At 50.5% G+C, this 15,745-nt stretch overlaps 1 protein-coding gene and 1 long non-coding RNA gene across 2 annotated transcripts; one reads left to right on the top strand and one right to left on the bottom strand.

Annotated features, from left to right (window-relative positions):
• Positions 1-246: 246 nt before the first annotated feature.
• Positions 247-5,640, bottom strand: LOC115499586 (caseinolytic mitochondrial matrix peptidase proteolytic subunit). Its single transcript, XM_030293687.1, has 6 exons — positions 5,420-5,640; positions 5,267-5,338; positions 4,629-4,725; positions 3,457-3,644; positions 2,593-2,698; positions 247-623 (listed from the first exon to the last, which is right to left on the bottom strand). Exons 1-6 carry the CDS (start codon positions 5,603-5,605, stop codon positions 451-453), a joined length of 822 nt encoding a protein of 273 aa, XP_030149547.1. The 5' UTR covers positions 5,606-5,640; the 3' UTR covers positions 247-450.
• A 76-nt stretch (positions 5,641-5,716) lies between these two features.
• On the top strand, positions 5,717-6,883 carry LOC115499731. The gene is made up of 3 exons (XR_003964261.1): positions 5,717-5,759; positions 6,303-6,375; positions 6,737-6,883. It is a non-coding gene; the product is annotated as an uncharacterized LOC115499731 (long non-coding RNA).
• Positions 6,884-15,745: the final 8,862 nt, after the last annotated feature.

The following is a 15,745-nucleotide window of genomic DNA, read 5'->3' as shown; positions in this document are numbered from 1 at the left end:
ATGTCTCTTTCCCTGCTTTTTAAAAAAACTGTCTACTCCCACAAAAATAAGTTCTTTGAGGACAGGGATTGTTGTTTTCTTCACAATACGCCGTGGTCTCTAGAACGGTGCCTGAAATGTCGTGTTTGCTCAGTAGAGTTTGCTGAAGTTAGGGAACTGAAGGTCAGAGTCTCAGGGTCAGGGCGAAAGCAGAAGAGGCCTCGTGAAGGGCACACGGTGGAGCGGGGAGGGAAGGCGACACAGATGGGGATCAAAGACTACAAAGATTTAATTGAAAATCACAGTGTCTCATTCAAGATATCTGCCCTTAGCGGCACCCCCAAATCCGAGTTCCTCCCGGGGCCCTTCCAGCTCAGCAGCGAGGGGTGGGCAGGGCTTCAGCTGCAGCGTCTGACCGGCGCCTGGCCCCCCCCCCCCCCCCGCTTTCCTCTGGAGGGTGAGGGCCAGGTCTCAGACGCTTGCTGGGGCAGGTTCTGCTGTGGCCGCGGCCGCCACAGGCTCCTTTTGCACCAGCTCGGGCTCATCCTCACCGTCCTGGGGAGGGTGGACCAGAACCTTGTCCAAGATTCCAAACTCCTGGGCCTCCATGGGGCTCATGTAACGGTCCCGCTCCATGGCCGACTCTGCAGGGAAAGCAAGAAGCAGGATGTGTGCGGTTAAGGGCAGACACCTGGGGCCAGGTTTGGGTCCCCGTCCTGCGGCTGCTTTGCTGCGTGGCCTTGGCCTCCCCCTCCCGGTGCCTCGGTTTCCCCATCGGTAAAATACCCGTTTCCATTTTGCCGTTTTTTTTCCACTTGTTACTGATGTATAATGTACACCCAGCAAAGGGCACAGATGGTAAGTGGACAGTGTGAATTTCAGCCTGAACTTGCCCACAAGGCCAGCACCCAGATCAAGAAATGGGATGTCACCAGACCCCCCCTGACCACCGCAGCCCTGCTGGACCCACTGACTCCTCTGGCCCAAGAGGAACCACCAGCCTCACGCTGGGCTCACAGCATAGATAAGTCTGCTTCTTTTTTGTTTGTAAATGCGTGGAATCAGAGAGTATCTACTCCCTTTCGCCACTCAGCAACAGGATTTCGAGGTTCAGCCAGGCTGCCGTGTGTCGCTGTGGACGGGTCTCTCTCGCTGCCATATGGCGATTCCACAGCGTAAACAAAGCCCTGACGCACTTGTCCTGCTGGCCACGTGGGTGTTTTCCAGGGCGGGCTTGCATACACAGGACCGCCGAAGCACTCCCTTCTCCTGGTTACATGCTGAGCAGGGGGGAACCATGGCATTTTGGGCATTTTTAGCCCGAGCTGGCAGTGCCAGGTGGCTTTCTACCGCATCTGTGTCGTTTTCACTGCCACCCGCAGCGGGTAAGCGTCCTGGTTGCTCCACGGGCATCTGGTGCTGTGTTTTGTATTTTAGCGGTTCTAGTGGATTGAAATGCTGTCTCGCTGTGGCCTTAATTTGCCTTTCTCTAAAAGCTGGTCATGTCAGTTTTTAAAAAAAAATATATTGGGGCGCCTGGGTGGCTCAGTCGGTTGAGCGTCCGACTCAGACGCTGTGAGCTCGAGCCCCGCGTCGGGCTCTGTGCTGACAGCTCGGAGCCTGGAGCCTGCTTGGGATTCTGTGTCTCCCTCTCTCTCTGCCCCACCCCACTCGCATTCTGTCTCTGTCTCTCTCAAAAATAAATAAACATTAAAAAAAAAAATTTAAAAAAATATATATATGGGCTGGGGCGCCTGGGTGGCTCAGTCGGTTGAGCATCCGACTTCAGCTCAGGTCGTGATCTCACGGTTCGTGAGTTTGAGCCCTGCATTGGGCTTTGTGTCGGAGCCTGCTTTGGATTCCCTGTCCCCCTCTGTGCCTCTCCCTTGCTTATGGTTGCTCTCTCTCTCAAAAATAATAAACATTAAAAAAAAATATATATATATATATACACACACACACATAATATATATATATATATATATAACATGTAAAAATATATACGTATATATACACACATACACACACTGGCTAATTTATTTATCTTATTTATTTATTTCTGAAGGAGGCTCCATGCCCAACGTGGGGCTTGAACTCCCAACCCTGAGATCAAGAGTGGCATGCTCTACCGACTGGGCCACGCAGGCACCCCTAATGATGTTCTTTTTAAATATCATCACTAAAGATGGCGGGCATCTTTTCTTGTATTTCTTGGCCATTTGGAATATTCTTTATTGAGGACCCTGTTCAAACCTTTGACCCACTTCAGTGAAGTTTTTGCCAGGGTTCTGCAAGGAGGTCTTTTTAAAGTGCTTCGAACAGGGGTTCTCAGGTGACGGTGATTTTGACCCCTGGGGGACACCGGGTGATGTGTGGAGGCAGTTCTGGTCGTCACCCATGGAAGGTGCTACTGGCATCCAGTGGGCAGTGGCCAGGGACGCTGCTCTATGTCCTCAATGGCCAGGACGGCCCCCACAACAGAAGATGACCCAGCCCTGAGTGTCAGCAGGGCCAGGGTCGAGAGGCCCTGGCCTAGCACAAGGCCTGCCGCATATGTTCGTGTTGGCTAAAGTAAGGAGCCGCTGGCAGTCTGCCTGGGGCGGGGACACTCACCAATCACCTGCAGGCTCTGTTTGGTGTGCTTGGCATAGATACTGTAGAGCTGCTTCTTGAGTTTCATGATCTCCTCCGCCTGGATGGCGATGTCTGTGGCTTGGCCCTGGGGGGCGTCCCAAGGGGGTTAAGAGGGAGAAGGTTAGAATGAGCATCAGCCCCGCACAGGGAGGCTGGAGAGGGTGTTCAGACAGGTGGGACAGGGCTTCTTGAGTCCTTCCACATCCTGCTGCGTCTCCAGCCACCATCGGGAAGGCTTCCGGTGTGAATTACACTGTCTTCCGTTCTGCGCGTGGAGCCTCGCCCTTCCCAGGGCAAGGGGATTCCTGGAGACAGTGGCCAGCTGGCCCACGAGTTTCACGTGCAAACCACGTGCACACCCTCACCACCTCCTCCGTGGGGCTCTCACGTTTGGGGCCACTATCCCGTGCCCCATCACCCCGGGGCCCAGTGCCAAAGAACTAGGCCGGCCCCCACACCTCAGCGTCCCCTGACATTATTCCAACTAGCCAGTCCTGAGCCTGCTTGCCCTGCCTCACAGTTCCTTCCTGCAGAAACCACAGTAAAGTCCTTGTCCGCTGCCCCTCCCCACTCCTGCCCGGCCTCCTGACAGACCCCGGTGCTTCCCGTGTGGCCCTGCATGGCCTGGCATGCCCCCACCCCCTCCTGCCCCCTGGGAACTATGCATTACAAACTGTCTTTCCAATGGTGGTCCTCTCCTGATCTGCTGGCCTCGCCAAACGTGAATCAAAATAAAACCTATGGTTCAAAACACGGACACTCCCACACGGCGTCCACCCAGTAGCTCCTTCTGTCCAGACACCACCCCCCATCCCGCAGCAGCCTGCAGGGCCTGGCACTCACCCGGGCGCCCCCAGACGGCTGGTGGATCATGATGCGGGAGTTGGGAAGCGAGTGGCGCATGCCCGGGGTGCCAGCGGCCAGAAGCAGGGAGCCCATGCTGGCGGCCTGGCCCACGCACCATGTGCAGATGGGGTTCAGGATGTACTGCATCGTGTCGTAGATGGCCAGGCCCGAGGTCACCATGCCACCTGGTGGGGGTGGGGGAGGGGTGTGGTAATGAGGGGCTGTGCCGGCTCCTGGCCCGCGTGCTTTCTCGGCTGCGCCCCTGGTCTCGGGGAGAGCTTGTGCAGAGGCAGCCCTTTAAAGCAGGCGTGGCACGATCTCGCCGTCCGGGAGTTCGAGCCCCGTGTCAGGCTCTGGGCTGATGGCTCAGAGCCTGGAGCCTGTTTCCGATTCTGTGTCTCCCTCTCTCTCTGCCCCTTCCCCGTTCATGCTCCGTCTCTCTCTGTCCCAAAAATAAATAAACGTTGAAAAAAAAAATTTAAAGCAGGCGTGGCAAACGCAAATACTTCCAAGGGTAGAGAGGTGAGGAAACAGGTGACGCGAATTAAGCGACTGGTCCAGTTACCACCTGTGCACGTGGGCCCAGGGGGACCAGACCTGTCAAGCTTTCACGAGAAGCTGGAGATCGGGGAGCGTGCCGTGGCCAAGAGGGAAGCTCTGGAGCCGGCCTGCCCTCGCAGTTTCATCTGTGTGACCTTGGCGAGTTACCCAGCCTCTCAGAGCCACAGGGTCTCCTGGCAGATTGGGGATAACTAAACAGTCCCTACCTCGTGAGGCCGCCACGAGGACAAGATGAACTAAATGCCTATAAAGTACTTGGGTGTGGGGCCCAGTAAGCGTCCAATCAAGATGCGCTATTGTCTTTGGGGAGGGAGTGGTGCCGGTGGCGGCAGCTACCGGTTTGAAAACGCTGACCACCGGGTCAGGTTAGTAAAGTGTCAGGTGTGGGATCAAAGAGGCAGGTTCAGCTGCCGGCTTGTGAACCCAGACATAAAAGCAAGGAACAGGCAGCTTTTGGAGGTTTGGAGACAGTGTTGGGATCCTGAAGGAGGCTCAGCACCCTTTCTTCCTCCGCAGGGACAGCGCTCCTGATCAGGGGGTCTCTATCCCCTGAGTCACCTCAAGTGTCCCCAGAAGCACCCCTGCCACCCAGGGAAGGCTCCGCTCACCAGGGCTGTTGATGTACATGTGGATGGGCTTCTTGTTGCTCTCGGACTGCAGGAACAGCAGCTGTGCGATGACCAGGCTGGCCACGCTGTCGTCGATCTGCAAGGAAGCAGGCAGGGTGGGGTGGCCCACATCGGGGGTAAGGAGAGGGCTAATGGAAGCAATTATGGGGTGGCTGGGGACGAGTCAGGGGAACCGGGATGGATGTCAGAGCCCAAGAGAGACGGTGGGGGAGAATTCAGGACCAAGGAGGGGAGGTGGTGAAGGGTGGTAGGGACCCACGGGGGTTGGGGCCCAGGAAGCCGGGAGTCATGGGCTTAGGGCAAGGAAGGGAAGGGGTCACATGGGTTGGGGAGAAGGATTAGAGCCAGGAATGAGGGAGGAGGATCACTAGTGAGGGAGGGAGTCAGAGTTCAAGAAGGGCAAAGCAGAGGGTTTGAGGAAGGGGTGAGATGGGGGATTAGGGGCCAGAACAAGGGGCTGGAGGCCCATGGGCCCAGGAAGTGGGGCGTCAGACTGGTACCAGTGCAGAACCCAGGTAGGAAAGTAAAAGGAGGGGTCAGGAGGTCAAGGGGGTTCGAGGAGGAGGGGAGCGTGGGGTCTGAGCAAGCGCAGAGGAGGGTCCCGGTGGGGAACTCACCGGACCCATGACACACACGATGCGCTCCCGCAGCAGCCGTGAGTAGATGTCATAGGCGCGCTCGCCGCGACCCTGGGGGAGAGAGACAGAAAGAACCTCCAGCCCCGTGACCCCCGACGCCCTCCCCAGGCCAAGTTCCCGCGGCTGCTGTACCGTCTGCTCCACCACGATGGGAATGAGCGGGAGAGCCCGGGCCGCCGTCGCGTGCAGGCTCCGCTGCAGGGCCAGGCCGGTCTTGGGCGTCCGATGCGGGGGGAAGCGGGCGGCGAGGCGAGGCCCCAGCGCGGGGCAACCACCTGCCGCCACCCGGGCCCCCCCAACCAATATTCCCGGCCACATCCCGCTGCAGTCCCTCTCGGCTTCCGTCCGATGGCGGAACTACAACTCCCGGCGTGCTTTGCGCCTAGAGCGCATGCTCACCAGGTCGCCCACATCCTGGGAGGTGGGGCGGAGCACGAAGGGGGCGGAGCCGGAGAACGTTTGAAGCGAGCAGGTCTAGTCACCTTACGTGATGAATTTGTCGTTCCTTATTTAGTTTTTTTTTTTTCCATATTCAAGTTATGTGTTTTTTTTTTTTAATTTTTTTTTTTCAACGTTTATTTATTTTTGGGACAGAGAGAGACAGAGCATGAACGGGGGAGGGGCAGAGAGAGAGGGAGACACAGAATCGGAAACAGGCTCCAGGCTCTGGGCCATCAGCCCAGAGCCCGACGCGGGGCTCGAACTCACGGACCGCGAGATCGTGACCTGGCTGAAGTCGGACGCTTAACCGACTGCGCCACCCAGGCGCCCCAAGTTATGTTTTTTCCTGTCGTTCTTTTAATTTAAAAATCAGCTCCTGGGGTGGAGCGTCCCACTTGATATCGGGGTCGTGAGTTAAGGCCCCACATTGGGCGTAAAGCTTACTTAAAAAAAAAAAATAATATTATAAATAAAAATCAGCGCCATTGTGCCCACTGAGCCCTGGCCTAGCCGAGTTTCCAGTTCGGTGGAGCTGACTCCTTACTGAGACCTTTTCTTTCGTCTATGGACTCAGGCTGTTGGGAGCCCAAGGAAGGGTGTTGCAGACTCTGCCTGGGAGATGCCTGTGGAAAGGTTTCCTAGGAGAAGTGAGTATTGGAGCTGGGTTTTGAAGGGTGGATAGGAGTTTGTTAGGTGGGAAAAGACATTTCTGGTAGAGGGAGGAGAACGGGCAGAGAGATGGAAGTAGGAAGGTTCCCGGTAACGTTTGGGACCTCTCTTTACCTGCCAGTCGTCTCGAGGCGAATTGTTTTTCATCTTTCGGCTCAAATGCCACCTTCTTAGAATTGTCCCCAGAGTCTAGAACTGTGCCTGGTACACAGTAGGTGCTTATTAACTACACTTTGCAGCAAGAGGTGACAAGGGAGGAAGGTTAAGAGCTGAGGGCTGTAGAGGCAGCTGCCCCACCCGCCAAGCTGGCTCAACCCCTGACGTGCTGTGTGATCTTAGGTCATTGCTTAACACCTTTGAGCCTGAAGTTTCTCATCTGGAAAATGGCAGTGATCGAACCAATCTCGGGGAAGGATTTAAAGATACCTGCTGCTGTCGGGCTCTCTGCTGCTGGTGCGGAGCCTGCTTTGGATCTTCTGTCCCCCTGTCTCTGCCCCTCTGTATCAAAAATAAATAAACATTAAAAAAAGGGACACCTTCTGCCGATGCAGCATATTGAAGGCACCTGACTTCAGATCTTGGCTCCATTACTTACTAGCTGTGTCCCTGAGCCTCAGTTTTCCATCTGTAAATAGGGATAATGATAATAACGAACATCCTAAGGCTGTTGTAAGGTCCTCAGAATGGGCATTCACTATCTTTTAAAAATATTTTTTAACACTTATTCATTTTTGAGAGACAGAGCGGGAGCAGGGGAGAGAGAGAGGGAGACACAGAATCCGAAGCAGGCTCCAGGCTCTGAGCTGTCAGCACAGAGCCCGATGCGGGGCTTGAACTCATGAACCACGTGATCATGACCTGTACCAAAGTCGGACTCTTAACCGACTGAGCCACCCAGGCGCCCCTGTATTCACTATTGATGGGTATTAATTATTGATGTGTTAGCCAGGAACCACAGGGGTGCAAGAAGTCCTCCCTTAGGAGGGGCCTTTTGAGGTGGGTTTTGACAGATAGATAGGAGTTCACCAGGCAGACAGTGCCTAAATGCTGGACCCTCAAATTGATGCTGGGTGCCATAGACAAGGGTACACTCTGTGTTCACACAAATCCTGGTCTCATGGGGACAGAGAACAGGACATGGGAAAGTGGAAAAGCTTAGAGGAGGCCTTGGAGGCACCCCTGGAAGAAGGCTTAGATCTAGGCCTCACTGACAGGGCTTGGGGGTCGGGGGTCAGTGTCCAGGCACTGGGAGTGACATTCCCCAGTGGGGACTGTGGAGGTAGTGGGCAGCATGGAATGTCCCAGTTTCTGCTATGAGTCAGGTGGGTGGCCCTGCCCAGCCAGTTCCCCTAGGGCCCAAGCGCCTGCCCTACCCTGGGGAGAAGGGTGAGCCATCAGGTGCTGCCGCCCCCGCAGTCCCTCCCCCAAAACTCCCCCCACCCCCACTGCCTCCCTTTGCTTCACCGGCTCTACCTGTCCACAGATCAACCACTTTTCACCTCCTCTGTCCTTGTTTCCACCCTCTGTAATGTGTGTTCCAGCTTAACCTGTGTCCTGCGGTTATTTCTTCATCCAGCACCCTGAGAAAGCTCACCGAACCGTATTCCTCCCTTGGCTCCCCGTCACCCTCGCTGACCTCTTCCCTCACTTGCCTCCAGCCTCCTGACCCACTTCGCTCTAGCAGTGACACTGGCCAGCTTTCTGTTCCTCAAACACACCAAGCCCCATCCAGGCACCTGGGCTTTGCTGGCGTCCTCTTCCTGAATCCAGCTCCTTTCCAACCCACGGATCTCCCCCCAGATGTCACCTCCTTAGGGAAGCCTTCCCTGATTCCCCTTGCTAATCCCAGAGACACTCTGCGACCTTTGCTTCTTTAAATGGCTATCCAAAAACAATTACATCAGTTCTTTTGTTTTCCTGTTTATCATCTGTGGGAGTTGAGCTCCTCTGAAGCCAAAGGTCTTTTTCAGCTCTATGGTCCTTGGGACAGCATTTATGACACCTTTTTTTTTTTAATTTTTTTAACGTTTATTTATTTTTGAGACAGAGAGAGACAGGGCATGAACAGGGAGGGGCAGAGAGAGAGGGAGACACAGAATCGGAAACAGGCTCCAGGCTCTGAGCAGTCAGCACAGAGCCCGACGTGGGGCTCGAACTCACGGACCATGAGATCATGACCTGAGCTGAAGTCGGACGCTTAACCGACCAAGCCACCCAGGCGCCCCTATGACACCTTTTTATCAGGACTCACAAGGAGAGATGCATCTTATATAGTGTCTGAGCCCACAAAAATACAAAAGTTTCACGAAATGGTATTTATCCTTATTTTGAGCAATCACCTTCTGGTATTTTCTAATTTTTCCTGTTCTAGTCTGTTTCATTTACATTGGAGTTTCTCAGCCTTGGGACTAGTGACATTCTAGATTGGATAATTCTTTGTTTGGGGAAGGCCATCCTGTGTATTGTGGGATGTTGAGCCCCATCAGTGGCATTGACCCACTAGACGCCTGTGGCGCTCCCCCATCATAACAATCGAAATGTCTGAGACATTCCCAAGTGTCCTCCTGGAAGGAAGAATTGCTTGCCATTGAAAATCACTGATTTAATTTTTTTTTTAATTTTATTTCTTTTGAGAGAGGGGGAGGAGCAGAGAGAGGGAGGGAGAGAATCCCAAGCAGGGTTCACACTCTGATCGCGGAGCCAATGTGGGGCTCTAACTCACGAATCATGAGATCATGACCTGAGCAGAAACCAAGAGTTGGACGCTTAGCCGACTGAGCCACCTGAAAATCACTGATTTATTTTTATTTTTTTTTAATTTTTTTTCAACGTTTTTATTTATTTTTGGAACAGAGAGAGACAGAGCATGAACGGGGGAGGGGCAGAGAGAGAGGGAGACACAGAATCGGAAACAGGCTCCAGGCTCTGAGCCATCAGCCCAGAGCCTGACGCGGGGCTTGAACTCAGGGACCGTGAGATCGTGACCTGGCTGAAGTCGGACGCTTAACTGACTGCGCCACCCAGGCGCCCCTGAAAATCACTGATTTAAATTAAAGTGGAGAGTGACCCGAAATGCTGAAATGAAAAAAAAAAAAAAACAACTTTTGAACAGTTTCTGGTACATTGTAGGCACTCAGTTACTGTGTGACTTATTCCTCCTGACTTGTGAAATATGTTCTCAGTGAATGAGTCCATATAAGTAGGTGGTAAGGGAGTGAGGGATGGAGGGAGGGAGGAATGTTTTGACGCTTGGCTATAAAATCAGTCTGTCCCACTGGTTTTAGGTTATTACTCTGTGGTCAAAGAGAAGCTCTAAATACTGTTACCTGTTCTTTGATGTATGCAAAACAGGCCTATTGAAATGGATAGAAATTGAAAATTAAGAAAAGAAATGGAAAACCCAGGGCTGAAGAGGCCGTGGGTAGATGGATACCCCCATAAACAGCTCACACACAGACATTGCTACACTTCTCTGGAAAGCAAGTTGATACCCCATTTCCGACTCCCATAGTCCACTTCTAGTTACTCATTTGTAGGAAATGACCAAAGGTGAGCACCAAGATTTGGCCCAGGGTTGTTTATGGCCGAACTGTTTATAACTGTTCTGAAAGTTGTTTCAGTTAGCTAGTGCGTGACAAATCATCCCATACACCTAGGGCTTTCAAACGGCCGTGGCTTATTCTCACAATTTGGGAATCTGGATTGGGCTCCTCTGATTGTCCTGTACACAGGGTTTCCTGGGGCTGGAATATCCACCGTGAACATCCTGCAGACACACATCTGGAGCCTCACCCCTGCCAGGGAGGCATCTCTTTCTCTCCATGTGGCTGCTTGGGCTTCCTCACAGTATGGTGGTCTTTAGGTCTCACCTGACAACTGGCTCCCAAGAGAGGAAGCAGAATTTACCTGTCTTCTTCTTTAAAAAAAAAAAAAAAAAAAAAAAAAGTTCATTTACTTATTTATTTTTGAGAGGGTTGGGGAAGGGCAGGGAGAGGGAGAGGGAGACAGAGAATCTCAAGCAGGCTCCACATTGTCAGCACAGAGCCCGACGCGTGGCTCAGTTTCACTAACCCGAGATCATGACCTGAGCTGAGATCCAGAGTCAGATGCTTAACCACCTGAGCCTCCCAGGTGCCCCTGAAGCTACCTGTCTTCTTAAAAGCTTGGCCCACACATCACATGGCAGCTCCTTTGCCACCGTCTGTCAGTCGGAGGAAGTCACATGGCCAAACCAAGATGCAAGGAGAAGGAAAGGGGAAATGACTCTTGGTGTGGGACGTGGCAGGGACGCACGGGATGGAAAGAATTGATGGTGGCCGTCTTCGGAGACAAGTCTAGCACGCTTACATTAGCAAAGAATTGGAAATGAGTGTCCAGAAAGAGGGGCTGATTAAATCATCTAAAAAATTTTTTTTCTTTAAATCATATAAAATGTTAAGTTACAACAATTATCAACATTGCCTCCTCTGATCCAGGGTTTATTAGTTAGGCATGACTGTGAGTGCCAGTGACTTAGACAAGATAGAAATGTCTTTCCATCCAAGTGATAGTCTGGAGGTTGGCACTCAGGGTGGGCAGGGTGGCTCTGCACCATGGCGTCTCCAGAAGCCTTTTCCTCAGCCATTTCTAGGGCGGGGCTTTCCCTGTTTCAAAATCGAAATTGGGGCTTCAGCTGGCATATTTCCATTCCAAGAAGCTGGGTGGAGGTTGAGAGGAAAAAAACAGGCAAAAGACGCATGTCAGTCTTTTTTTTTTTTTCATATAATTTATTGTCAAATTGGCTAACATACCGTGTGTAAAGTGTGCTCTTGGTTCTTGGGGGTAGATTCCCGTGGTTCATCGCTTCCCTACAACACCCAGTGCTCATCCAACAATGCCCTCCTCCGTGCCCATCACCCACTTTCCCCTCCCCCCACCCCCCCATCAACCCTCGGTTCTCTGTATTTAAGAGTCTCTTATGGTTTGCCTCCCTCCCTCTCTGTTTGCAACTATTTTTCCCCCTCCCCTCCCCCATGGTCTTCTGTTAAGTTTCTCGAGATCCACATAGGAGTGAAAACATATCATATCTGTCTTTCTCTGACCGATTTATCTCATTCAGCATAATACCCTCCAGTTCCATCCACGTTGTGCATGTCAATCAGTCTTGAAGGAGGGCCACCACCCCCCCTCCACTTTTTTTGGCTACATAGCATTCCATGGATTCCATTATGTATGTATATATACGTATATATATACACATATACGTATGTATATATAATATATATAAATATGTGTATATGTATGTGTATATATGCACACATGTAAATATATCAGCATAGGGGCACTTGGCTCCTATGAGGGTGGCTCAGTCGGTTAAGCGTCCAGCTCTTGATCTCAGCTCAGGTCATGATTTCACAGTTGGTGACTCTGAGCCCCGCATCAGGCTGATGGTGTGGCGCCTGCTTGGGATTCTGTCTCTCCTTCTCTCTGCCCCTCCCCTGCTTGTATGCTCTCTCTTTCTCTCTCTTAAAGTAAGCATAAAAAAATTTAAATATATATATATGAGTATATATGTTTACTATATATTATTCATATGTAATTAATAAATCAATTATATTTAATTTTAATTATTAGATTAATTATTTTATAAGCATATATTATACAATAGAAATGTGAAATTATATATGATACAACTATAATTAATATATTAATGATTATATAATTAGCATATATTATATATAATATTTAATATACTCATTATATATATATTTAACCTGTTCCTTGCTGATGGATATCTTCACTGCGATGAAATACATTTTTCTCTTATCAGATTTGTCTTTTATGTTTTTTTAATGTTTATTTATTTGTTTTTGAAAGAGAGACAGAGTGTGAGCAGGGGAGGGGCAGAGAGAGGGGGAGACACAGAATCCAAAGCAGGCTCCAGGCTCCGAGCTGTGGGCACAGAGCCCGACGTGGAGCTCAGACTCACAAACCGTGAGATCGTGACCTGAGCTGAAGTCGGACGTTCAACCGGACTGAGCCACCGGGGCCGCCCCTCAGATTTATCTTTTAAAGAGACTCCAGCCTTGGAGACGCCTTCTTTATCCACACTCCCTCAGGAAGCCCCTTGGGGCTCTTGGCCTTAAATACCTGCGTATCTGATGCTTCCTAGGTTCGTCTCTCCCACCCAGATATCTCTCCCAGGCTCCAGACCTCCCTCCCTCTCATCTCCCCTTGGATGTCTGATTAGGCACCGAAATGACACGTCTGAGAAGAACTACTGATCTTATCCCCCACCCAAAGCACTGCCCCTTCCACCTGCCCCTGCTTGGAGCTGTTCTTCATTTCTGTTGCTTCACGGCCCAGAAGCTGTTGGCTAATCCAGCGGGCTCAACCCTGCACATCTGCCCAGAGCTCAGCACCTCCCCCCTGGTTGGAACCGCCATCACCTCTCACCCAGACAGTTGTAGACATTACCTCCTCCTATGTATCCCAGCCCCCACACCTGCTCCCTTGTAAATTCTGTTCCCTTCAGTGCCTGGAGGAATCGTTTTATTTTTTATTTTGGTTTTCTTTTTTAATGTGTATTTATTTATTTTGAGAGGGAGAGAGAGCATGAGCAGGGGAGGGGCAGAGAGAGAGAGAATCCTAAGCAGGCTCCGTGCCACCAGCACAGGAGCCCAACGCAGGGAACAATCTCCCGACAGTGAGACCACGACCTGAGCGAAAACCAAGAGTCAGAGTCTTAACCAACTGAGCCACCCCGGGCACCCCCATCCCCGGCTTTTTTTTTTTTTTCTTGATGCGTAACTTATGAGCATAGCACCCCCCTACTCAGAGTATGCTTTATGGACCAACAGTGTCAGCGTCATCTGGAATCTTGTTCAAAATGCAGACTCCTAGGGGCGCCTGGCTGGCTCAGTCGGTAGAGCATGCAATTCTTGGTCTTGGGGTTGCGAGTTTGAGCCTCATGTTAAGTGTAGAGATTACTTAAAAACCAAACCTTAAATAAAATGCAGGCTCTTAGGGTCCATCCCAAACCTACTGGACAGGAACTTGCATTTTCACAAGATCCCCGGGTGATCCATACGCACACAGAAGCTTGAAAATGCTCCCATGTGATACAGTTACTGCTTATTTTGTTTACTGTCTGTCTCCCCTGGTACAATGCTCCCTCTGGAGCAAGGGGTTTTCTCTATTTTTTTTTTTCACTGCTATACTTTCATCACCTAGAACAGTATTTGGCACATGGTAGATACTCAGCACACATTTATTGAATCAATGAAGGAATGGCTAATGGCTGGAGAATGGATTGTATGAGGCAATGGTCCAGACGGATGTGCCAGTCAGCATTGCTGGTTGAAAGCAACAGAAATTGTCTTAAGCACAAAGAGAATCTTGTAGATTACTGGAGGTTTTCCAGCATGGGTGACAGTCTGGAATATCCACTTGGAAAAAATAGACAGAAGGATCCAGAGATTGAGCGTTAGGGACAATTGGCTGAGGAGGTCACAGCCACCTCTGGATGAGGACGAAGTTCCCACTCCCAAAAGAAATGCTTGGATGTTGGAAAGCAAGACAAACAAACAAACCAATAAGGTGAAAAGACATGACAAACGTCTTCTACAAAGGGAGACCTGTGAGGGGATGGGTGTAGCCATTCAGAAGAGAAATGTGGCAGCTTGTGTGAGTAGAATCTAGAGGAGGAGACGGACTTATGAAGTGTTTGTAGGAGGAGGTAGAACAGACAGAGCTTGCAGATTGCAGACTAAATTGTCTTCTAAAAGTCATGCTTCTCCTTTGTAACAGTTATCTATTGCTGCATAACAAATTAACCCAGAATTTAGTAGCTGAAAACAATAACAATAGCTTTAAACATTATCCATAACTTGGGGCGTCTGGTTGGTTCTGTCAGTAGAGCATGAGACTCTTGATCTTGGGGTTGTGAGTTCGAGCCCCATATTGGGTGTAGAGATTACTTAAAATAAGATCTTAGGGGTGCCTGGGTGGCGCAGTCGGTTAAGCGTCCGACTTCAGCCAGGTCACGATCTCGCGGTCCGTGAGTTCGAGCCCCGCGTCAGGCTCTGGGCTGATGGCTCGGAGCCTGGAGCCTGTTTCCAATTCTGTGTCTCCCTCTCTCTCTACCCCTCCCCCGTTCATGCTCTGTCTCTCTCTGTCCCAAAAATAAATAAACGTTGAAAAAAAAAATAAGATCTTAAAAAAACATTATCAATAACAATAAACATTATCTCACATAATTTCTGTGGGTCAGGAATCTAGGGGCAACTTGGCTAAGTGTTGTCACTCAGGGTCTTTCATAATGGTGGCCTCAAAATGTCAACCAGAGCTGTAGTCCTATCCAAAGGCTTAATCAGAGTTGAAGGATCCCCTTCTAAGATTCCTCACTCACATGATTCATTCACAAGTTGGATGCTGGACAAACTGGATATGTAGCTACACATGGACTTTTTGATTAATTGAATGTCCTTACAATATGGTGACTGGCCTCCCCCTAGAGCAAATGATCCAAGAGGGCAAAGAGGAAGCTATAATGTCTTATGCAACCTAGCTTTGCCAGACACACATTGTCACTTTCAAGGTATTCTAATGGTCACACATGATTCCATGTGGGGCAGGGGACTCTGCAAGGGGATAATACCAAGAGGTGAGCATTATTGAAGGCCATCTTGGAGGGTGGTCACCATATCCTTCCACCCTGAGACTACATCTCCCAGCATTCCTTGCATCTGACGAGCCATTTGATGAGTTTTCATTCATGGACCCTGCAAGGAAACGATGTGTGACACTTCTATGCCAGGGCACCTTGGAAGCAACTGTGACTTCTCCACTCTTAATCTCCTCCCACAGGCTCTTGCAAAGAAATGAAGTGGCCTGATAAAGAGGGTGGAACCATAGAAGAAGCCCGGGAAGGGAGCCACCTGTCAATTAGGAACACTCCTTTTGGATTTGGATGAGTGAGCAACAAGGTTGCATCATATTTCAGTCATTAGACATTCTAAGGTTTGTTCATTACAGCAGCTAGTTATTACCTAACTAATTCAGGAATGGATTGAATATGAATGACTGAATTCATTTTTATGGGTAAATAAGGTTCACATGTTTCTGGCTAGAGCCATTGGGTGCATGAAAGTGCCTTTTACAGAGACGGAGACATAGGTTTGGGGGGAAGATAATGAGCTAGTTTAGGGCAGGGTTTCTCCACTATAGCACTCTTGACATTTAGGTTCTGTGTGGTATGGGGTCATCCTGTGCATTGTAGCATAGTAGCTCAGTAGCATCCCTAGCCTCTATTCCCTAGACGCCGGTAGTGTTCCCCGATATGTCAGCCAAGAATGTCTCTAGACATTA

Source organism: Lynx canadensis, chromosome A2 (assembly GCF_007474595.2).
Source record: "Lynx canadensis isolate LIC74 chromosome A2, mLynCan4.pri.v2, whole genome shotgun sequence".
Classification (NCBI taxonomy): domain Eukaryota; kingdom Metazoa; phylum Chordata; class Mammalia; order Carnivora; family Felidae; genus Lynx; species Lynx canadensis.
This window is presented reverse-complemented; position numbering and strand designations above follow the sequence as displayed.

Coding starts and splice junctions, on each gene's coding strand:
- LOC115499586 (XM_030293687.1), bottom strand. CDS start 5,605: ATGTGGCCGGGAATATTGGTTGGGGGGGCCCGGGTGGCGGCAGGTGGT. Junction 5,339..5,419: donor CCATCGTGGTGGAGCAGACG/GTACAGCAGCCG, acceptor TCTCTCCCCCAG/GGTCGCGGCGAGCGCGCCTA. Junction 4,726..5,266: donor TCGTGTGTGTCATGGGTCCG/GTGAGTTCCCCA, acceptor GCTTCCTTGCAG/ATCGACGACAGCGTGGCCAG.